Raw genomic sequence first — 23,962 nt, 5'->3', positions numbered from 1 at the left:
CTCCACAAACTAGGGCAGCCTATACAACCATATCAGTTCCAGGGAAAGGAAAAAGTCTGACTTCTCGGGGGTGGAGCCAAAATGGTGGAATAGGACAGACCAGCTCTAGCTTTCCCCCTATAGCCCATAAAATACCTGTAAAAAATGACTCTAAACTAATTCTGGAGCAGTAGAAGCCACAAAAAGACAGAATGAAACAGATTTCCAGCCCAAGACAGCATAGAAGACTGATGGGAAGGGTCTATCACACCATTCTCTGAGCAGAGCTCAGCTCAGCATGGACAAAACTGGACCAGGTTTCAGGGCACAGAATCACAAGTAGCATCTGTGGTTCCCAGATTTCTCAATCCACAAACGCCAAAGACAGTTTTCAAAGGTCAAAGGTCTTTCACCTGGGTGAGAAGGGAGCAGGGTTTGGCCCCAGCTCCAGTTCAAGGGCAGCAGCAGCCACTTTTGGAGCCCTCAGCCTAAAGACCCTGGGGGAATCAAGCAGCTGATCTGGATCTCAGCCCTGAATGGGTTGAGGAGGAGCTGGTGGTAGCTGTGGAGAGGGAGCCCTACTCTCAATTCCAAGGCAGAAAAGAGGGCTTGTGGTTGCTTATGGACCAAAGCTCAGGTCAGGAATGGAGTAAACTCCTCTCTCTTGGTTGTGCCACCTTGGAGGAACTGAGAACTTACAGGTCCATACAGATATCTCAGAAAACAGCTGCACAAAACCTCTGAAGCCTAGGGTAGTAGACCCTCTACTTGACAAAAGACTCAAAAGTCAAGTAACTGGCTGGGAAAATGCCCAAAAAAGGGAAAAATAACAAGACTGTAGATATAAGGTTGCTTTCTTGGTGAAAAGGTATTTTCTTCCATCCTTTCAGATGAGGAAGAACAAAGCATATCATCAGAGGAAAACATTAAAGTCAAGGCTTCTACATCCAAAGCCTCCAAAAAAAAATATGCAATGGTCTCACGCCATGGAAGAGCTCAAAAAGGATTTTGAAAATTAAGTAAGAGAAGTGAAGGAAAAATTGGGAAGAGAAATGAGAGTGACGCAAGAAAATCATGCAAAACAAGTCACCAGTTTGCTAAAGGAGACCCAAAAAAAATGCTGAAGAAAATAACACCTTTAAAATGAGACAAATTCAAATGGCAAAAGAGGTTCAAAAAGCCAATGAGGAGAAGAATGCTATAAAAAGCAGAATTGGTCAAATGGAAAAAGAGGTCCAAAAGCTCACAGGAGAAAATAGTTCTTTAAAAATTAGAATGGAGTAGATGGAAATTAATGACTTTATGAGAAATCAAGAAATTATAAAACAAAACCAAAAGAATTAAAAAACAGACAATGTGAAATATCTCACTGGAAAAACAACTGACCTGAAAAATAAATCCAGGAGAGATAATTTAAAAATTATTGGTCTACCTGAAAACCATGATCTTCCAAGAAATTATCAAGGAAAACTGCTCTAATATTCTAGAACCAGAGGGCAAAACAGAATAGAATAGAACAGAATTCACCAATCACCTCCTGAAAGAGATCCCAAAAGGAAAACTCCTAGGAAAACTGTATCAAGTTCCAGAGTTTGCAGGTCAAAGAGAAAATATTACAAGCAGCCAGAAAGAAGCAATTCAAGTATTGTGGAAATACAATCAGGATAACATACGATTTAGCAGCTTCTACACGAAGGGACAGGATAGAAGGGCTTGGAATATGACAAAAGGGGTTAGGATTAAAACCAACAATCACCTACCCAGCAAAATTGAGTTTAGTACTTCAGGGGAAAAAATGGAATTTCAATGAAATAGAGGACTTTCAAGCATTTTTGGTGAAAATACCAGAGCTGAATAGAAATTTGACTTTCAAATAAAAAAATCAAGAGAAACATGAAAAAGTAAAGAGGAAAGAAAAGACATAAGGAATTCATTAAAGTTGACTTGCTTACATTCCTACATGGAAAGATGATATTTGTAACTCATGAGACTTTTTTAAGTATTAGGTTAGTTAGAAGGAATATACATACATACACATATACACACACACACAGAGGTGTGTATGGGTATGTATGTATGTGAATGTGTATGTGTAGGTATGTATATGTACATGTGTGTACATACATGTGTGTATGTGGGCACATACATATATACACACGTGTACGTATATATACACATAGACAGAGGGCACAGGGTGAGCTGAATATGAAAGCTGAATACCTAAAAAATAAAATTTACTGTTGAGTGGAATGTACTATGCGTAAGAGAAAGGGAGAGGTAGAATGTAGCAAATCATCTCACATAAAAGAGGAAAGAAAGAACTTTTACAATGGAGGGAAAGAGGGGGAGACAAAAGGGAATAAGGGAGTCTTACCCTCCTGGGATATGGCTTAAGGAGGGAATAACACACACTCAATTGGGTATGGAAATCTATTTTCCCCTGCAGGAAAGCAGGGGGAAAGAGGATAGGAGAGGGAAGATAACAGATCAGACAGCAAATTGGGGAAAAGGATAATCAGAAGCAAACACTCTTGTGGAGGGGACAGGTCAAGGGACAGAATGGAATAAAATGGAGGGCAGGACAGGAGAGAGGGAAATGTAGCTGGTCTTTTGCAACATAACTATTATGGAAGTGTTTTGCATGGCTACACATGTATGACCTATATCGAATTGCTTGCCTTCTCAATGAGGGTGGAGAAGGGGAAAGAATATGGAATTCAAAGCTTTAAAAATGAATGTTAAAAATTGTTTTACATACAACTGGGAAATAAGATATATAGGCAATGGAGTACAGAAATCTATCTTGCCCTACAGGAAAACTGAAGGGAAGGGGATTAGATATTGGAGTAAAAGGGAGGGCATATTGGAGGCATGAGTAATCAGAATACATGCTATTGGCGGGGGAAGAAATGGGGAGAAAATCTGAAATTCAAAATTTTGTGTAAGTGAATGTTGAAAACTGAAAATAAATTAATTTTTAAAAAAACAATGTCCTCCTCTCCACAGCTGAGGCAAATATAAACTGGTTATTTCTTGAAGTTTTTAAATAAATCTTTTTAATTCAGATTACCAATTCAGTTAAAATCTATTCTAGCAGTATTGTGGACTGTGGGTCTCATCTCATTTTCAGCCATAGAGTGTTCCCAATATTTTATTAAAAAGAAACAACATTAGAGGACAGAATGAGTTATATTAATCTAGTAGAATATTATGGTGCCATATAAATATGATGAACAGTACGGTATACGAGTTTAGAACAGGGGTGAGGTACCTATGGTCTTAAGGTTACATGTGGTTCTCAAGGTCCTCAAGAGTGGCCCTTTGAATCCAAACTTATCAGAACAAATCCCCTTAATAAAAGAATTTGTTATGTAAAACCTGGACTCAGTCAAAAGGTTGTAACCAAGGACCTAGAAGGCCACATATGGCCTCAAAGTTGCAGGTTCCCTAGCCCTGAGTAGAAGAACTGGGTTAAAATCCTACCCTAGAAATAAACTAGCTATGGAACCATGAGCAAATCACCATCCAGTTCTCCAAGCAAATTTCTAGAATTGGAAGTTACAGGGAGTAGAAGGAGTTCCCACACCAATGAAACCACAAATCTAGGCCAAAACAAAACACAATAACTGAACCATGGCAAGACTTCTATGAACTGAAATAGAATGAAATCAGCCAAAGCAGAAACATACATACACTGATTAAGAAAGAAAGGACAACAGGACCAAAAATGGTGGAATTTCAGACAAGCCGAGAAGGAGAGAGAAAACAAAATCATGATTTTTGTTGTTAACTTGTTTAGCTCTGCGTTTTGAAAAGCTAAGAATTTGGGGCAAGAATTCATCCTCATTTTGTATGTTTGACTGCTTCTGTTCACAGTTGTTAAGTTTAAATAATATTTTTTGTGCAGGGTCAGAGAAGGAATTATATGACTATATTATGGAATTAATTGGTCCGTGGAATATTTTTTTTTTACTTTTCAGTCCAAATATCTGATGATAATAATAAAGTTTGGAATAAAACTAAACATTAAAGCTTTTTAAAAGTATTTACATCATTTCAAAGTCATGAAATTTATGGTTATCATATAAAAAAGATTAAATATGAAAACAAAATTTTTAAACTAACTGATATGCTTAGCTACAAATTTTTTAAACAAAAAAATGACTATGCAATTTAATCTCTACATTAAAAAAATCTGCTAATAATTCATTTTAGACATCTGCTCCAAAGGGAAAAGGTTAATGAAAATTTTGTTTTGAACCCCATATTATCTTTGTAAGCAATAAGCTGCTAAGAATAAAATTCAATACAACTACAAAATGTCAGTGCAGCTCTAAATTATTAAAACTAACTTAAACCTATACTAAGACTTTTGGAAAATGCTGTATTTGGAAGAGATCTGGGATAAAAGCAGATATTCCAATATTTTTCTTTCATATTTTAGTGAAAATGTAGTAAATTAACACAGAAAACACTAGACAATAAAATGGGGGCACAAAACAATTCAGCCACCAGCCAATAAGCAATTATCATTATATGCTAGGAGAAATAAAAACAATGATTAAACATGTGTTCTTTCAGTAATCAGAAAAGATAAACCAGCAAAGCAAAAGTATAGCTATCTAGAAAAAAATCATAACTATATCCCTAACCATTTAACCAATTCAATTAACTTTCATTAGGCAAGACTCTTTTTCTCATGCTTCTAAAATTATAAGATACATAATGAATCAACACTGAATTTTGCAAAAAGTCTCTTCCAAATCATTTCAAGTTATCACAGGACAAATTATGCCTTTTCTTTTCTACTTAGTATACTGAGAATATCCATCTATTGCTGGTTTAATCAAATTATTAAACTGTGTATTCATTTGGTTGTTTTCATGTAACTACATTCAGATATAGGCATTTATTCTTAATCACTTAAGCCTTGTAGTTGTATTTTCTATCTGCAATGATGAATATAATATACCTTTAGATTTTACAGTACTATGATCACTGAAATAAATGTCTCTTTGAAACAAGTAAAACCAAAGCCTTACCATTTTGATGCCTGTGGAGAAAGTCACTGGTTTTACTGGTTTAGTTTTCTCTAATTGCATTTCCAGTTGAGTTGATCTGTCTTTATGCTGTGCTAAAAGCAGAGCAGCAGGCAGATCAGAACTCTCCTGTAATGGAAATTAAGGCATATTATGAATACAAACTTTTTTTTTAAAAAGAGGCATAAAGTCTTACATTGTAGCTGTGTCTATAAGGATTGCTATAACATCATGTTCTCTTTATAGAAAGCATTTTACAGAAAATATTAGCAATCTTGATTACAGGTAAAAGCTACTTAGATTCATTAATCAGAATAAGAAAAAGTTTTGGTTTGGGGTTTTTTTAATGCATATTATATACAGGATCATATTCCAAATCCCAAATGCTACCAAATTTATTAAAATAAAAAAACTAAGTTAATCACAGAAAGAGTAGTACAAAGCAGTATAACTTAGATCAGATGTTTATCTAAGACACATTCTTTTTACCAATGAACTCAAACCAGTTTGAAATTGTTTCCCATTTGATTTCACCTGAGGCCTTTTGGAAATGATCCTTACTCTTTTTTGCACAATGGCACTATTGTAGGTACAACTAACAGTATATTTTTTTTTCTCCTTTATTAACATTTTTAGGGACTTCAGCCAATTTTTTAAAATTAAGTAACAAAATGATAGTTAACTTAAAATTTTACATTTTACCTAAAAAAGAACAGCTGTTAATACACATCTGTACACAAAGGCATGCACACCTTATGTATTATAGAAACAAAAGAAGTGCTGGTTGAATAATTCTTATTAAAAAGACTAACTACATCTATGAATACTGAAGTATTTTAACTTTAATTCTGTGGAACTAAAGGCAAAGCCTAAATCATATCCAGATTCTTCACTTGCTCATGATGCTGAAGGCCAAAAACAAAGAGAAATACGTATCTGTGTTGTTCTATATTCACAGAATAAAAAGATGAAAATTAAACATAACAGATAGCAGGGAAATAATCAAATTGAGTGGCAAGTGTTAACAGTGAAAGGTCTTCCTGATTTCAAGTTCAGAGTTCTAAGTTCAAATCCAGCCTTAGGTATTTACTAGCTTTGTGGATCCCGACAAGTCATTTAACCTATGTTTGCCTCAGTTTCCTCAATTGTAAAATGAAGGGTTGTTGTGAGAATCAAATGAGATATATTTATAAAGCATTTAGCACAGTACCTGGCACATAGTAGAAGCTATCTAAATGATAATTCCTTCTTCCCTTTCCAGACAGCACTCAGACTGCTAGAATATTTTTAAAAGTTACTAAATCCCTAAGTCATAAGAATCAACCTATTCATTTTACAGCATGCCAAGATAAACTCATTAAACATTTTCAGCTATTAAAACATTTTGGTTACTAAACATTTTACTTATAGAAAACAATTATGCCATAGATTTAGAGCTGGAGGGACCATGAGATAATCTTATTCAATCCCCTCATTTTACAAGTGAAGAACCTGAGGCCCAGAAAGGTTAAGTAATTTGCCCATGGTCACATGGATCTTAAATGGCTGAACCACATTTGGAACTCAGATCCTCTTAATTCAGACCTCAAATTCTAGTTCCTTTCTCCCACACCCCATATAACTTGCTGAAGAAACATTATATGGCTGAATTAAAGCATTTAAAGTACAGTTTAAGTATAACAACACATAGATTAAAAATTCAAATGACACATGCTTACTCACTGAAATATTGATTTCAAAATATTGGAATCAAAGTTATTGTAGAAATGTTTCAGAAGTAAATCTAAAGCAACAAGCCACATTCACACACACACACACACACACACACACACACACACACACACGCACGCATGGGGTGGGCAGTAAGAGTTGTGACATTTTTAAGCTATTATTAACAAAATTAATAATAAATTAATCAAAGAGAGAGAACACTGTCTAGCCCCAATTAGTCCCTTCTACACAAACTAAAGTCTGATCAAACACAGGACTTCATCTACCACTGAGATGATCAAAATCACCTTGTTGATTAAAAAAAAAATCTATTTCTGTACATACTTAAGTTTATACATACTTAAGTAAGTAAGTACAACATACTTAAGTAGTTTTCTCCTCTGGATAGATGGTAAACTTCTTGAGGAAAAGGGTTGTTTTTACTTTTACTATTGTATCCCCTGGGCCCAGCACTGTACTTGGCACATTATAGGTAATTAATAAATATTTGTTAAATTAATTACTTAGCTATATTTAACAAGCAAGAAGTCACTCAAATCAAACATATGAGAAACACTGTACTTCCATGCAATAGATAAGTAATTAAAACACTGCATTATTATTATAATAGTTATAATAAACTGCAATATCATTATAGCTGATCTTTTGTTACAAAGATAACAATAACAAAATGGAAAACAACATGGAAAGATTTCAGAACTCTGATCAATGCAGTGACAATAAAACATAATTAGCACCTCTTAACATACTGATCAACTATGAACATACTTTTTTAGACATAGCAAATTTTCTTGGTTTTCACTGGACTTGTTTATTACAAGGGAGGATTCTTTGATAAGGGTAGAATGAGTTATTTGGAAGCGACAACAAGGTTTGGGTTTTTTTAAGGCCATCAGTAAAACATTTTTAAAAAAGAAAAGATGATAATCCAGTCTTGACCCAGACTTAATTCTGATTTAATCTTCATTAAAAAAATCTAGAGTGTTTAGGTATTTCAAAGAGTTAAATAGCCAAAATTTAATAAATGGTAAAACTCTTAAAAGGCTGAAAACAAATCTGGTATTGAGGCACAGGATTTTCTTTATGAGTGTTTCACCTCTGCCTCTAACCTGCTCAATTCTGATATATTACTCACAAAAATTTATAGCCTAAAAGCTTTTGTGAGTATTAAAGTAGAATTAAGCAGAGACTCTGCTTATACCCCAATAAAGTAAAATAAACTCCATCAAATGCATGGGCTCTGGAGAAGGCATAAAATGCAGATTCAGGCTTTCAAGTGATTTTATTTTCAGAGCTTGACATTTTACCTCGAAAGTTTCCCTGGCCTACATTTATTACCTTAAGGTAACTTGTTTAATATTTAAAGAAACTTTAATAAGATTGCCTGTTATACTCGTTAAAAGCCTTATAATGATCACATTAAAAAGATTATTTCTAAACTGCTTTTTTGGCAAGCCATCTGGCAAACAATATTTCTAATAAAAATCAAGCAATATTAGACAATAATATTAGCTCATACAAAATTTTAGACATTATGGAATTTCAGAGTGCAAATGTTTTAATGTATCAAGAAATTGTTAAAAAAAAAATTTCCAAACCATTAAAGAAATACATTGAATCATAGCACAGTTTAAGTACATAGACTTCCTAAGCAAGATTATGCCTGGTTGGTTACACTACATGTGTTAACACCATAAGGTTAGAATCCTAATACATACATCATGCCAAGACATTTCAATTGCAAAAGCTAAAAAGAGAGCTTTGGTACATGTTTCAAATCCAATCAATGGAGAAAGAAAACCATCCTCCTTCCACCAAAAGGCCTAGCAAAAAACTGTCGCTGTCTAAATTAGCTCAGGAGAATAACCCTGAACACTATAACTTCTAAAGCTTTTTAGAAATAATAACTCTAAAATTTGCCTTTTAAGAAACAAAAGGAACGTCAGGTTCCAATTAAAATGTGAATTAAAAGATTGGACAATTTAAGTAACTAATATAAAGCTATAAACTAAAAAGTGAAAACTGGGGATTAAAACCATAATGGTACTCTAACCAAATCTATTATATTTAATTATATGCTAGGACACATTATAAATTGCTTGGAATTATTATCTCCTTGTTATGTGAGCTAAACAGTTAAATAGAATGCATTATAATCACTTGCAGCTGAAGAAAACAGGAAGTGAAGAAATTCACAAAAAAAAACTTCTCCACATTACACACAAAATATACTTTAGATAATTGCTCCTCTTGTTTCATGATACAATGACTTTGAAGGAGATATTCTCATTTGAATCAGCTCAGTGAAGCACAAAACATTCACTACTCTGATGGATCAAATATATATGTGAAAATAATTGCTCTAAAAACTTTCCCATCCCTCAAAGCAGGTTTATATTGGAATAAATCCTAAATGGATTTTGATGTGTGGATGGGAAGCACCTTGATAAAAAAGAGCTTAAGAAGTAGCTTTTTTCTACCAAATCAAATCCGTTTTCATGATCAACAAACAAAAAGCAAAGTAGGATCTTATACTCTCTATTTTCAGTTAATTTGGAAAAAAAAGATGTGGTCTTTACTATCATTGTTCTCTTGGCATTAGCTCTCTCCACCTGGCAAATTAATCATACATTTTGTTGACCAAAACACCTTCTGGACTGTGACAGTTGCCTCATTCTGTAAATTATCCACACTGGTTAAACTTCAGAATGAAATTATTATAGCTCATGTTGATGCATTTCCCATTTCTGACTTTCAATTACTTGTTTAAATAAGGTAGCTAATTCAATTTCAATTGCACTTCATGTCTTCATCACATTTCTGTTGCTGTTATTGTTTACAAATTGATGAGTTGATGCCCTGGCTGTACACAGATAAATGACAAATGAGATGCAAAACAGAGTCCAGGTTGAGTAGGAATTCCCTATGCATGGTGGGGTTCTCCAAATGCTCCTGTTTAGGGTTGACATTCTGCTAATTAAATCAAGCATAAGTACATGACATAGCCTCTTAGAAGACATGTGCAATCACTCAAAAGAATGTGGCCTGTTCATTCACACAGGAAAGACCAAGTGGATGAAAAATGCCTAATACACAGATTTTAACATGCATTTACATGTATACTCTGTGGAGGCTTTCCAACAATATGTATATTTGGGATATACAGTACAGGTGGACTAAAACTGAAAAAGAAAACAAGATGAAGCAGGATTACTTTCTCAATTACAAAACTCTTTTACTGTCCCCAAAGCCTCCCATTAAAGCAAAGGTCTTTATTTTCAATACCAACATTTTACTGATGGTATTATGTAAAAATGAGACATGGAAACACCACAGTCTCAAAAAACTAAAGGTAAGCACTACAAAGAGGAAGATGGTGGGTTTTGTGAGCAAGCTGCAACAAAAATCTCTAAAAAAGAATAGATAGTAAAGGATGTCATCAAAATATTGTATAAACAGTCAACTAGTATTTATTAAATATTTACTAAATGTCAGGTACTAGGATAAGTTCTAGGAACACAAAGAAATGCAAAAATACAGTTCTTACTCTCAAGAAGCTCACATTTCAGCAGGAGAGTCAATATGTAAACAACTACATACATTCAGATACAGAGTAGACAGAAGAGATTCTCAGGGGAAGACAGGAGCAGAGAGGAGAACTAGGAAAAGCCTCCTGCAGAACGTAGAATTTGCAGTAAATCATGAAGGGAGCCAGGAAAGGCAGGTAGGGGTGAGAAAGGAAAGCATCCCAGACAATGAAGACAGCCTGTGGGGGAAGAAAAGGCAGAGAGTAGGGAAACGAAGTGTCATGTATGAGGACAGAAAGGAGATTAGTGTCATTGTATTACAGAATTCATAGAGGAGAATAAAAAGCCTGGAAAGACAGAAGGAGGTCAGGTCATGAAGAGCTTAAAAAGCTAGGGCATTTTGTATCTGATCTTACAGGAGATGAGAAGCTATTGGGATTTATCAAGTAGGGTGTATGACATAGCCTGATCTTCACCTTAGAAAAATCACCTGAGCAGCTTAGAGGAAGATGGATTGGATTAGGGAGACACTTGATTCAGAGAAATCATGCTGAGGGGGCTTAAACTAAACTGCAGGCTATGTCAGTAGAAAGAAAAGAACATATAAAAAAGATGCTATAAATAAAGAAACTACAAGGTTTAGCAACAGACTGGATATGTAGATTGAGTGAGAGAGCAGTAAAGGATGACACTACAGTTACAAGTGGCTAAAAGAATGGTGTCTCCTAGGGGGCGGAGCCAAGACAGCTGAGTAGAAGGATGGACCTGCCCTAGCTCTACCCCTATAGCACAAAACAACAGAGTGAAAGGCATTTCCAGGCCAAGAGAGCCTGGAAAGTAGACAGGAAAGGTCTATTGCACCAGGTTCAGAGCTGAGTGTGCAGCACAACCTTGGCTACACAGCACAGACAGGACTAGAGGCAGCTTCAGGGCGCAGAATCACAGCAACAGCTGTGGTTTCCAGACTTCTCAACCCACAAACAACAAAGACAGCTTTAAAGGTCAGTGAGAAAGCTCTTTCACCTGGGTGAAAGGGCAGCCTGGTCCAGGTACAGCCTCGGCCCCTTGTGGCAACCACTGAAGAAGCAGTGTTCACTTTTGGAGCTCTCCACCTCAAGACCCTGGGGGAATTGAACAGCTGATCTGAATCTCAGTTCTGAGTGGCAGTCCTGGGGTGAGGAGGAGTGCTAGCATGGTGGAGCTGTGGAGGCTATGTTAAGGGAATTTTACTTGCAGATCCTGGGCAGAAAAGTTTCTGCTTGCTCCCAGACCAGAGTGCAGGCCAGGAGAAGAGTAACTCCTCTACCTTGATTGTGCCACCTTGGAGGAACTGAGAACTTATAGGTCCCTAGACTATACCCTCCACTTGCCAAAGGACTCAAAAGTCTAGTAACTGGCAGGGAAAATGGCCCAAAAAGAGAAAAATAATAAGACTGTAGATATAAGGTTGCTTTCTTGGTGAAAAGGTATTTTCTTCCATCCTTTCAGGTGAGGAAGAAACAAAGCATACCATCAGAGGAAGACATCAAAGTCAAGGCTTCTATATCCAAAACCTCCAAAATAAATATGCAATGGTCTCAGGCCATGGAAGAGCTCAAAAAGGATTTTGAAAATCAAGTAAGAGAAGTGGAGGAAAAATTGGGAAGAGAAAAAGAAAAGAAAAAGTAAACACAAAAAAATGCTGAAGAAAATAACCCAAATGGCAAAAGAGGTCCAAAAAGCCAATAAAAAGAATACTTTAAAAAGCTGAAGTAGCCAAATGGAAAAGAAGATTCTAAAGCTCATTGAAGAAAAAAGTTCTTTAAAAATTAGAATAGAGCAGATGGAAACTAATGACTTTATGAAAAAACAAGAAATTACAAAGCGAAACCAAAAAAATGAAAAAAAATAGAAGATAATATGAAATATCTCATTGAAAAAACAACTGACCTGGAAAATAGATCCAGGAGAAGTAATTTAAAAATTATGCCCTGATATTCTAGAATCAGAGGGCAAAATAAATATTGAAACAATCCTCCAATGACCTCCTGAAAGTGATCCAAAAAGAAAAACTCCTAGGAATATTGTAGTCAAATTCCAGAGTTCCCAGGTCAAGGAGAAAATATTGTAAGCTCCCAGAATATTGTGGAAATACAATCAGGATAACACAAGATCTAGCAGCTTCTACACTAAGGGACTGAAGGGCTTGGAATATGATATTCCAGAAGTCAACAGAACTAGGATTAAAACCAAGAATCACCTACTCAGCAAAACTAAGTATAACACTTCAGGGGAAAAAAATGATCATTCAATGAAATAGAGGACTTTCAAGCATTCTTGATGAAAAGACCAGAGCTAAATAGAAAATTTGACTTTCAAACACAAAAGAGAAGCATGAAAAGGTAAACAGGAAAGAGAAATCATGAGGGACTTACTAACATTGAATACACACACACAGACACACACAGACACACACAGACACACACACACACGGCTTAGGGTAAGTTGAAAAGGAAGGGATGATATCTAAAAAAAATAAAATTAAGGGAATATATTGGGAGGAGAAAGGGAAAAATGGAATGGGGCAAATTATCTCTCATAAAAGAGGCAAGAGAACGCTTTTTCAATAGAGGGGAAAAGGTGGAGGAGGTGAGAGGGAAAAAGTGAAGCTTTCTCTCATCACATTTGGCTTAAGGAGGGAATAACATGCACACTCAATTTGGTATGAAAATCTATCTTACACTACAGGAAAGTAGGGGACAAGGGGATAAGTGGGTTGAGGGGGGATGATAGAAGGGAGGGCAAATAGGAGGAGGGTGTAATAAGAAGTAAACACTTTTGGGGAGGGACAAGGTCAAAAGAGATAATAGAATAAATCGGGAGCAGGATAGGTTTGAGGGAAACATAGTCTTTCACAACATGACTATTATGGAAATCTTTAGCAAAACTACACGTATATATCTTATATTGAGTTGCTTGCTTTCTCAGGTAGGATGGTTGGGGAGGGAGAAAGGGAGAGAAGTTGGAACTCAAAGTTTTAGGAACAAATGTTGAGAATTGTTTTTGCATGCAACTAGGAAATAAAAAATACAGGTAATGGGGTATAGAAATCTCTCTTGTCCTACAAGAAAAGCGAGAAGATGGGGATAAGGGAAGGGAGGGTTATGATAGAAGGGGACGGGGTAATCAGAATGCATGGTATCTTGGGGGTGAGGAGAGGGGAGAGATAGGGAGAAAATTTGGAACTCGAAATCTAGTGGAAATGAATGTTGAAAAATAAAAATAAATAAGTAAATTTTAAAAAAAAGAATGGTCTATCCTCAGTGATAATTGTGAAGTTGGGAAGAGGGGGAATGGAGGTAGGAGACATAATGGTGTCATTTTTGGACATTTTGAGTAGGAGAGGTCTATAATCTACTTAAAAATGCACAATAGTGGAGCTCAAGAGAAAGGTGAGGGCTAGATAAATAGATCTGGGAATTATCTGCAAAGAAATGATTATTGAACCAATGGGAGTTAATGAAATCAGAAAAAAAAAGGGCCCAAGAAAGAACTTTGTAGTAATGAGAGTCAGTGGGCCTGACATGAAGATCCAGCAAAACAGACTAAAAAGGATTAGTTAAAAAGGTAAAAGAACCAAGAGAGCAGAGTCACAAAAACTTATAGAGGAGTGAGAGTATACAAGAAGGTGCCAAATACTGGAGAAAAATGGAGATTTAAGAGTAAGCTAGATATGACAATTAGGAAAGCACTGGTAACTTCAGAGAGAACAGTTTCAGCTGAAAGATGAGGACAAAAGACAGACTGAAGAGCATTTAGAAAAAAGTGAGAAGATTATTGGAAACACCAAGGATTTAGCTGAGGAAAGGAGAGATTAAAGGTTGATAATAGCTGGTGGGCATGGTAGGATCTAATAGCAGTATTTTTTTGAAGATGGTGGAGACCTGAGTATATTTGAAGACAGTAGGGAAGAAGCTAGTAGAAAGGAAGAGACTGAAGATTAGACAGAAAATAGGGATGACAAGGGTGGGGACTGTCTGTTGGAGAAATGAGGGTATAAGGGTAGAGAGTAGGGGAAAAGATCAAGGATATATGTAGAAGACTCAGCCGTGGAAAATGGACAGCCTATTTCTTTATCAAATGCTGATGTGTAAAAAAAGATAGTGGAGAGCAGGGGGGGATGATGTCAGAGGAATGTGAAATAAGGAAGGGAGAAAGGGGACCTCTTGTCAAATAACCTCAATTTTTTTCAAGAAAGTATAATAGGAGTTCCTTGGCAAAGAAGGTGAAGGTAGGAATACAAGAGGCTTAAAAGAGAAGAAAAAGTTTGGCACATGGCTGAGTTGACTGGGATAGGAAATCAATTAATCAGGAGTTGGAATGCTCTGTTTAACACAGTGCCTGGTACTTAGTAGGGGTTTAATACATGTTTACTGATTGATTGTTTGATATACTGGGAACCCAGCTAAAATCAGTTAGCGTAAATTTGTAGTGGACCTAGTCAGCAGAGTTTTGTAATTTTCTCTAATTCTATTAAGTATATGAATAGGAATAAAGGAGATAGAAGATAGAATTAATCTATAGTTGGAGTTTGGGAAAGGTTGATCAGTGATAGGACAAGAGAGCAAAGAGTACTGTGTAAAGTAGAACTGGTTCAACAAAGGGGAAAAACCACACAACTAGGAGAGTATAGTCAAAGAAGGGGCAATGGCTGGGATAGTTCTGAGGGATGGAGACATAAGAGGTTACAGAGAGGCTGAACAGTAAGTTTAGGAGAAGTGGGTACTGGAAAGATGAAAAGATAAAATATTATAATTCCACAAAGGAAATTTATAGGTCCAGAAAAATAATAAAATTTAAGTCAAATATGATGTACAAAGTTGGTACCATATTGTTAAAGTTAAAGCACTTATACTTTCTTTCTGTTAAGAACTAGTAACCTACAAAAAGTGTAAAGTGACAACTACTATTAGTCATAGTCATATTACTAGAATTGGTGGGAACAGTATTTTTGATTTTGGTTGGAAACTGTCTTACTTCAAAACAAAGCATATTAACAAATAAAATAAGACTAGAATCATGCTACACTCCATAATATGGTTATACAGAGGAGACTATTCTTCTGAAAATTTCCAATATTAAATGTACTAAAATAGCAGCCATACAAGTAATATGAGATTCCAACTCGAATACATATTCATAAATTACCTTATCTTCCAACACATCCCCAAGCATGTGAAATGTTTAAATAAAACCTGCAACATAAAGACAGAGAACTAAACACTGAAAGCTAGTATTTTTTTTTTCATTTTTAACTGATAAATACTTCAAAACAAAAAATACCAGCCTTCTGTATTTAGTTCTCTATATACTTATTTTGAAGTACTTATCAATTGAGGTACCAACGTGGCACAGTGGACAGAACACTGGGTCTAGAGTCAGGAAGTCCGAAGTTCAAATCCAGCCTCAAACACATACTAATTGTGTGACCCTCGTCAAGTCATTTTTCACCCTGTTTCCTTATCTGTAAAATGAGCTGGAGAGGAAAATGGCGAACTACTCCCACATCTTTGCCAAGAAAACACCAAATGGAATCACAAAGCATTGAGGATATAAGTGAAACAACTGAACAACAACTTACCAGTTCATCTAAAAGGGCCTGCTTATTCTTCCTTTTTAGAATCTGCTGCAGTTGTTCCTCCTTTTGTATAAAGAGTCGCCTTTGTTCATTTTCTTGTCGTTCCACTTCTAAAGCTTCTTCCAACTCCTCTTGCTCCCGAGTCTAAAACAGCAACATCTGTTTAATACAGGGAATTCCCTACAAATATTGCTTTGATATGCCAATTTAACCCTTTACCAGAGTATAATGTCAACACTTGTTTTACTTAATAGTATTTTTTTCGATTTTATATATATATATACATACATATATATATATATATATAGTTTTCAACATTCATTTTTATAAGATTTTGAGTTTCAAATTTTTCTCCCTTCCTTCTTTCCTCCCCAAGACAGCAAGCAATCTGATATAAGTTACAAATGTAAATATATTTCCACATTAATCTTGGTGTGAAAGAAGAATTACAACAAAAGGGAAAAACCATCTCTCTCTCTCTCTCTCTCTCTCTCTCTCTCTCTCTCTCTCTCTCTCTCTCTCTCTTCTCTCCCTCTCACACACACACACACACACACACACACACACACACACACACACACACACACAGTGAAAATAGTATACTTCGATCTACACTTGAGATTCCATGGTTTTTCCTCTGGATGTACTTAGTATTTATCATCACAACTCTTTTATAATTGTCTTGAATCATTGCTGAAAAGAGCTAAGTCTAGCACAGTTGATCATCACACAATGTTGCTGTTACTATGTACAATGTTCTCCTAGTTCTGCTAACTTCACTCAGCATCAGTTCATGTTAAGTCTTCCCAAGTTTTTTGGAAATCCACTTGCTCATCATTTTTGATAAAACAATAGTATTCCATTACATTCATATACCACAGTTTGTTCAGCCATTCCCCAACTGAAGGACATTCCCTCAATTTCCAATTCTTTACTATCACAAAAAATGATGCTATAAATATTTCTGCAAATGTGGGTCCTTTCCCCATTTTTATGATCTCTTTGGGATATAGACCTAGTAGTGATATTACAGGATCAAAGGGCATGCCCTTTGGGCATAGTTCCAAACTGCTCTCCAGAATGGCTGGATAAGTTGGATAACTCTAGGGGAGGGCCCTAGTTGGATAACTCCACCAACAATGCAATAGTGTTTCAATTTTCCCACATCTGCTCCAACACTGTTCATTTTCCTTTTCTGTCATATTAGCCAATTTAATAGGTGTGAATGGTACCTAAGAGCTGTTTTAATTTGCATTTCTCTATTCAATAGTGATTTAGAGCATTTTTTTCATGACTACAGATAATTTTAATTTTCTCATCTGAAATCTGTTGGTTCATATGCTTTGATTATTTATCAATTGTAGAATGACTTGTATTCTTACAAATTTAATTAAATTCTCTATATATTTGAGAAATGAGGCCTTTATTTGAAACACTGGCTGTAAAAATTGCTTCCTAGCTTTCTGCTTTCCTTCTAAACTTCATTACATTGGTTTTGTTTGTGCAAAAACTTTTTAATTTAAATGTAATCAAAATTATCCATTTTGCATTTCATAATGTTCTCTATCTTGTTTTGTCATAAATTCTTCCCTTCTCCATAGATCTGTTGTCAACATTCTTAATAGTTATAAGAAACACTGGTCATCAATGACTTTCACAGAATGGTAATTTCTGTTCTTTTTGGAACTCCAATACCTCACTTTACTTTCTGGTCATAATCCACTATTCAAAAAAATCTTGAAGACTCCTCACAGAATTTTTTACAAAAACTGTACTACAATCAGACACTAAAGCTCATATATTGCTTCAATTAATTCATTTCTGAGGACTTACAAGTCATTTCACAGTAGGCACCAACACTCCACATGCCTCAAGAAATTAATGAATCTTTGCAAAAAGGCATGTCTGCAGAATTCTGCCAAACATTCAAGTTTCACCACAATCTGGGCCCTCCCCTAAACTCACCTCTTCTACAGGAAGACTCCCATCCAAACAAGTGCTCTCTCTATTCAATATCTTACTATGAAAGAAGATTCCCTCTCTCCCCACTGGTCTAAGTCCTAGTCCTCCTTCAAAATTCAGCTTTAAGCCCTATCTTCTACATAAGGGCTTTGCTGGCTTGCTGGTCCTCAGTCTTCGAATTTCTATAGGATTTACTATGCACATCACTTATGAGATACTTCCCACACAATCTTGCATTATTTGTCTTTGTAGTCATATATTCTATATCTCCAACTAGCCTCTAAGTCTTTTGAAGGTAAGGACTCTTTCTTGTACCTCTTTCTAAATGATGTGCTAACAGAGTTTCCTGCTGGTATAGGTAATTAATATTGGTTAATGGTGAAACTGATGGCGAAATAGCAAGGTATATATCATTTGTATGCCATTTATGAATTTTCTGTTGATCTGAAACCTTATATTTGAGAAATTTAGTATTTCTCAATGACAAGTGATTCCCATTCTGTATTAAAAATTTTTTAGCAATAAAAACAGTATTCTAAATATGTCTGCCTGTGTTTGTCAAGGCTGAGAACTAATGCTAAATTACTACTAGCAAAATCCACCATTCAGCTGGTAACAGCGAGCAGAGGAATGTCAAAGAAGCTAGAGAGCATTTAGACTTGAGGATTTTGCCAACTTCAATCGAACAAACATACCATACATCTACTAGATTCAAGTTATTCACTGTCAGATACTAGGTATAAATGACAAAGGACATAGTTCTTAACCTCAAAAAGCTTATTGGAGGTATATGAAAAGCATAAGATTAGACATAATGTAATAGGAAGAAGGAGAGATCTAAACAAAAATCTTAAGGAAAATTTTAGAAAAGCAAGCTCACTTTCATTTGGAGGGTGTAAGGGGGCAGGCAGAAGGGGGCAAGGAGGGAGGTGGGGACAATCAAAAAATATTTCATGAAAATGGATTCTTGAGGGGGACCTTGAAGAAAAATAAAGATTTCAACAAAGATGAAGAAGAAGTGCATTTCAGGCGTAAGGGCTGGGCTGCGCAAATACGTGAAGATAAAAATTAGGGAACAGTAGTTCAATTTGACTTGATTATTGAGCACATAAAATAAAATAGTTTGAAATAAGAAAAGATAGGCTGAAAATAGATTGTAGAGAGTCTTAAATGCCCGACTACAGAGTTTATACTTTATTGTACACAGGTGATGGGGAACCACTGAAAATTTTTAAGTAGAAAAGTAACACAGTCATACTAGTAAATACAGAAATTGTGTGATGGATGTATTTGAGAGAGAAGACATTAAAAGAAAGACCAATTAATAAGTTACAATTTTAGTTAGCTGCATAATTGATCAATCAGCTTGTAAGAGCTTACTATGTGCTATGCACTGGGCTAGATGCTCAGTTTACAAATAAAAGTAAGACGTATTCTGTTCTTTAGAACTTTACATCCTACTGGAGTTGAAGGTGTGTTCAGGGAAGACTAGTACATCTGGTATGAAGGCTGCTGAGCCCTTTTCTGTGCTGCTTTCTACCTTTGGTGTCTACTTGATCCACCTAACTCTCACTGTGGCTCCAAGAAGCTGTAGTATGCTCAGTGGCCACACCCTAGTAAACCATTTTGGCAGATGACCTAAACTAGGTTGAGAGTAACTGAAAGGTCTCAAACCCATCAGTGAGTTAAGGAGGTGTCTACCACAAACATGTGAAGACTTCCCCTGGTGGAATGGACAAATGAGAACAATTTGTTTCAATGGCCATGAAGGCAGCTGAAGCACGCATTAGGGAGCGCTTACAGATTGGTTAAACATTGAAGATGCCAAGGTCATCCACTGTATATTGAACTATAACCAGTCGTCTTGACTCTGTCCCACCACTGGACTGTGATGAATCCAGAACAGAATGAGGCCAACGACTTCATATAACTCTGTCTCACTTAAATACAATTTATGCACAAATCAGAAGACATCATCCATGCCATTTTACCATTTTTACCTATTTCAAAGCCCTGTGGTAACAGGCAAGTGACGAAACAGCAGGTGCAGATATAGTGGGAGCTGTAGCCACAACCTTGCAGACATATGGCCCAGGTCACAAAGTCCTCTTCTCACTGGAAGCAGCAGTGGGATTCAGTAGCCCACTGGGTGTCTGAGCAGCCTTTTAAGGACAGCACTGTTCACCTCCTGGTGTGAGGAAGGGGCTAGAAAAGGTACCCAAAAAAGTGTCTGCTCACCCAAACCTGGCCTGATTACCACAGCAGGTGGGGATCCCATCTTGTGGTCAAAACACAAAAAAATGCACAAAAACTTCTGCAAAAATGATTCCACTTACCATTGGTACATGAAATATGTACATATTTACAGACAACACAAAATCCAGTAGACTTGAAAGATGAACAGCTCTTGTTGCAAGGGAACTCGGCAGGCATCACATCCAAATAGCAGCTACAAGTGAAACAAGGCTGGCAAATGGAGGCCAGCTTACTGAAGTCAGATAAATGTTTTTCTGGAGGGGCCACAGTGAAGAGGAGTGCTGTGAAGCTAGTATAAGTTTTGCGATCAAAACTAATCTAGTCAAATGGAGTAAATGACAGTTTCATAACAATGTTATTGCCACTTGCTGGAAAATGCTACATCACCATTTTCAGTGCATAGGCTCCCATCATGATGAACCCTGATGAGATCAAAGAAAATTTTATGAATACTTGGAGACCCTTTTATCATCAATATACCAAAATAAGACAAGCTTCTGATTCTGGGTTATTTTAATGATAGAGTAGGCTCAGACTATCAGACATGGCAGAGAGTTGTTGGAAGGAAGAGAGTTGAAAACAGCAACAGCAATAGTCACTCATTACTGAAGACCTGTGCATCTCATGACCTTCTCATCACCAGCACTGTCTTCTGTTTACCTAAATGCAATGCAACTTCATGGATGCACCCTTGCAGCAAACACTGGCATTTAAAAGACTGTAATTATAAGGAGAAAAGGCAGACAGGATGTGAGAGTGACAAAGGCAATATGTGGTGCTGGACTGATCATAGACTTATCCTCTCCAAGCTAAATACTCACATTCAACAAAAGTGGTAGCCCTAAGGCAAAACGACTGCCAGGAGAATTAATGTCAACAAATTAGAGCTCTTCTCTGAGCATGAACACATTGTTGCCAACTAGGAGGGGAAGTCAAGACAACACACATTTGGCAAGAGTGGAACAGAAAAGGAGTGTGCAGCTTTCAGAGATTTACTGTACAAACACTACTTGCTCATCTGGGTCAGAACACTTGCAAACATCAAGACTATAATGACAAAAATGATGGGGAAATTCAGAAGCTGATAGACAAAAAATCAGAACTCTACAGTGCTCACCAGCAGGATAGTTCATTCATCTCTAAGAAGGCAGTATTTAATTCCATCAAAAGTAAAGTACAAGAGAAGCTTAGAGAGATGCAGGATTCTTGGCTCAGTAAGAAGGCAGATGAAATTCAGTTTTATGCTGATAGTAACAATCCAAGGCACTTTTATCATGCCCTGAAAGCTATTTATGGGCCAAAGATTTAAGGTGCATTTCAACTACTCAGTGCTAACAGAACCACACTGATTAGTTATAAGGACATAATCCTAGAGAAATGAACTGAATACATCCATAGTGTTCTCAACAGGCCATCATCAATCAATGCTGAAGCCACTGACCATTTACCTCAGGTTGAAGTCGATCCCTCTAGCTGAAGTTCCAAATGATGAAGAGGTTTTGAATGCCACTAGGCTCCTTTCATGTGGCAAAGCACCTGCTGCTGATTCTATTACAGCTGCGATTTACAAAGTGGGAGGGTTCATTGCTCATACAAAAGCTGACTGGAATTTTCTGGGTTATATGGCAAGAGGAGGTTATCCTCTAAGAGTTCAAGGACACCTCCATTGTCCATCTCTACAAAGGCAAAGGAAATAGATTGTCTTGCAACAATGATGGGGGTGGGGATCTTTCTCTTAGTCAATACTAGCAAGATTCTTGCCAGAGTCCTCCTTAATAGGCTGATCCTTCACCTGGAAGACGATTACCTCTACCTGAGAGCCAGTATGGCTTCAGAAAGGGCTGAGAACAGTCAGCATGGCATTTGTTACCTGACAACTCCAGGAGAAATGCCAGGAGCAGAACAGAGGTCTGTACACAACATCTGTAGATCTGACCAAGGCCTCTAATACTGTCACTCATCAGAGCTTATGGAAGTTCATCAGTATTGTATGTCAGTTTCACGATGGCATGCTTGCTCGGCTTCAAGTTAATAGACAATGCTCTAGTGCTTTCCCAGTCACCAATGGAGTTAAACAAGGCTGTGTGCTTGCTCTCATGCTTTTAGCATGTTTTCAGCAGTGCATCAAACACCTTCAATGAGGACTAATATGGCATCAAGGTCACCTACTACACTGAATTTCCTCAACTTGAAAAGACTAAAGTGGAGGGAGTGTTGGTGCACAATTTTTTTTGCAGATGACTGTACATTCAATGCAGCCTATAAAGCTGAGATGCAACGAAGTATGGATCAATTCTCTGCTGCTTGTGCTAATTCTGATCTAACAATTAACACCAAGAAAACACAGATCAGCCAGCACCACACTGTCCATATGTGGAACCACTTGTTACAGCAAATGAAGAGGTTTTGAATGCTGTGGATAGGTTCACTTACCTTGCTAGTATACTTTCCAAGCTTGTACACATTGATAATGAGGTTGACACACGCATTGCCAAAGCTACCTCAGTGTTTGGGAGGCTCCAAAGGAAAATGTGGGAGAGAAAAGGTATTAGACTGCCTAACAAACTGAAGGTCTACAGAGCCAATGTGCTGACCTCATTGTTGTATTATCTATGAAACCTGGACAATATATCAGGACCATGCCAGGAAACTGAATAGCTTCCACTCAAATTGTCTTAGGAAGATTCTGTATATCATCTGGTAAGATAAGATACCAGACACTGAGGTACTTTCTTGAACTAAACTGAAACAGTAGAGAGCACAACTCCAATGGGCTGGCCATGTTCAAAAGCAAAATGTACGCTTGCCAAACAAACTATTTTATGGAAAACTCACACAGGGCAAGCACTCACACATTTGTCAGAAAAAGCAATATAAGAACACATTCAAGGTGTCTGTAAAGAACTCTGGAACTGATTGTGTGACATGAGAGACACTGGCACAGGACTGCCCAGCATGGTGTGCCCTCATCAAAGAAGGTGCTGTGCTCTATGAGCAAAGCAGAATTGAAATAGCTCAAAGAAGCAAGAGATGAGCAAATTTAAAGAAACCACCCTAAGTGTTTGTGTAGGCTTTTTGTGCTGGACCTGTGATAGAGCATTCTGAGCTCATATTGGTCTGATCATCCAGTCAGACATACTGTAACTTGACTCTAACATAGTGATGTCATTTTGGTCCTCTTCAAGAAAAAAGGGCAATAACCAACCAACATCCTACTAGGGCAGGATTTTGTGAACTCGGAAAGAGAAACTAAATGTATACCTTCTTTTAATATAATTGGTTTCCTTTGTAATCCCACCTATTTTATTTTTTAAAAAAAATATTTTAAGGAATCCATTGTCTTCACCAGACTGGCAAAGAAATCTATGATACACAAAATGTTCACAAATGAGTAATTAAATGTTCTACAGAAAATACAAAGTGATTAGGACAACAGGAAGCTATCACTGGGGGAATCAGAAAAGGCTGCTTGAAGAAGCTAGGAGTTTCAAGAGGCAATGATGAGGCACAAGACTATAAGACAGCTTCTCTGTCCCTGGGCTAAGCCTCATAATGAATAAATATCTTAAATACTTAAGTGATAAAATGGAAAAGAGAAGAAAATGTCCAAGCATCGTAACTATAGAATCAAGATATGAAGTTTGAGAGCCCACAGGAGCTAGAACAACAAAAATGTTTGAAAGAAAAGGCCAGTCATTATTATGTGAAAATTGTCAGCCACAGTTGTACACTATAATGCCTCCAAAACCAAGGAACGTATCTACCATATTAATATTCAATTTATTCAACAATTCTGCTATGAGAATAAAATTCTAATTTTTATAAAAGTGGTCACCAGGAGAAAAAAAGGA

General features: G+C 36.6%; 1 protein-coding gene across 1 annotated transcript in view; it reads right to left on the bottom strand.

Moving 5' to 3' along the window:
• MNAT1 (MNAT1 component of CDK activating kinase) overlaps positions 1–23,962 on the bottom strand; it is a 290,992-nt gene that overhangs the window by 126,669 nt on the left and 140,361 nt on the right. Inside the window, exons 5-6 of the mRNA XM_072629396.1 lie at positions 15,897–16,037; positions 5,022–5,147 (exon numbers count right to left, since the gene is read on the bottom strand). Of these exons, the coding sequence (XP_072485497.1) occupies positions 5,022–5,147; positions 15,897–16,037 (267 nt within the window). The remainder of the gene's footprint in view (positions 1–5,021; positions 5,148–15,896; positions 16,038–23,962) is intronic.

Source organism: Notamacropus eugenii, chromosome 1 (assembly GCF_028372415.1).
Source record: "Notamacropus eugenii isolate mMacEug1 chromosome 1, mMacEug1.pri_v2, whole genome shotgun sequence".
In the NCBI taxonomy this organism is placed as follows: domain Eukaryota; kingdom Metazoa; phylum Chordata; class Mammalia; order Diprotodontia; family Macropodidae; genus Notamacropus; species Notamacropus eugenii.
The sequence above is the reverse complement of the archived record's forward strand: the minus strand, read 5'-3'. Positions and strand labels throughout refer to the sequence as shown.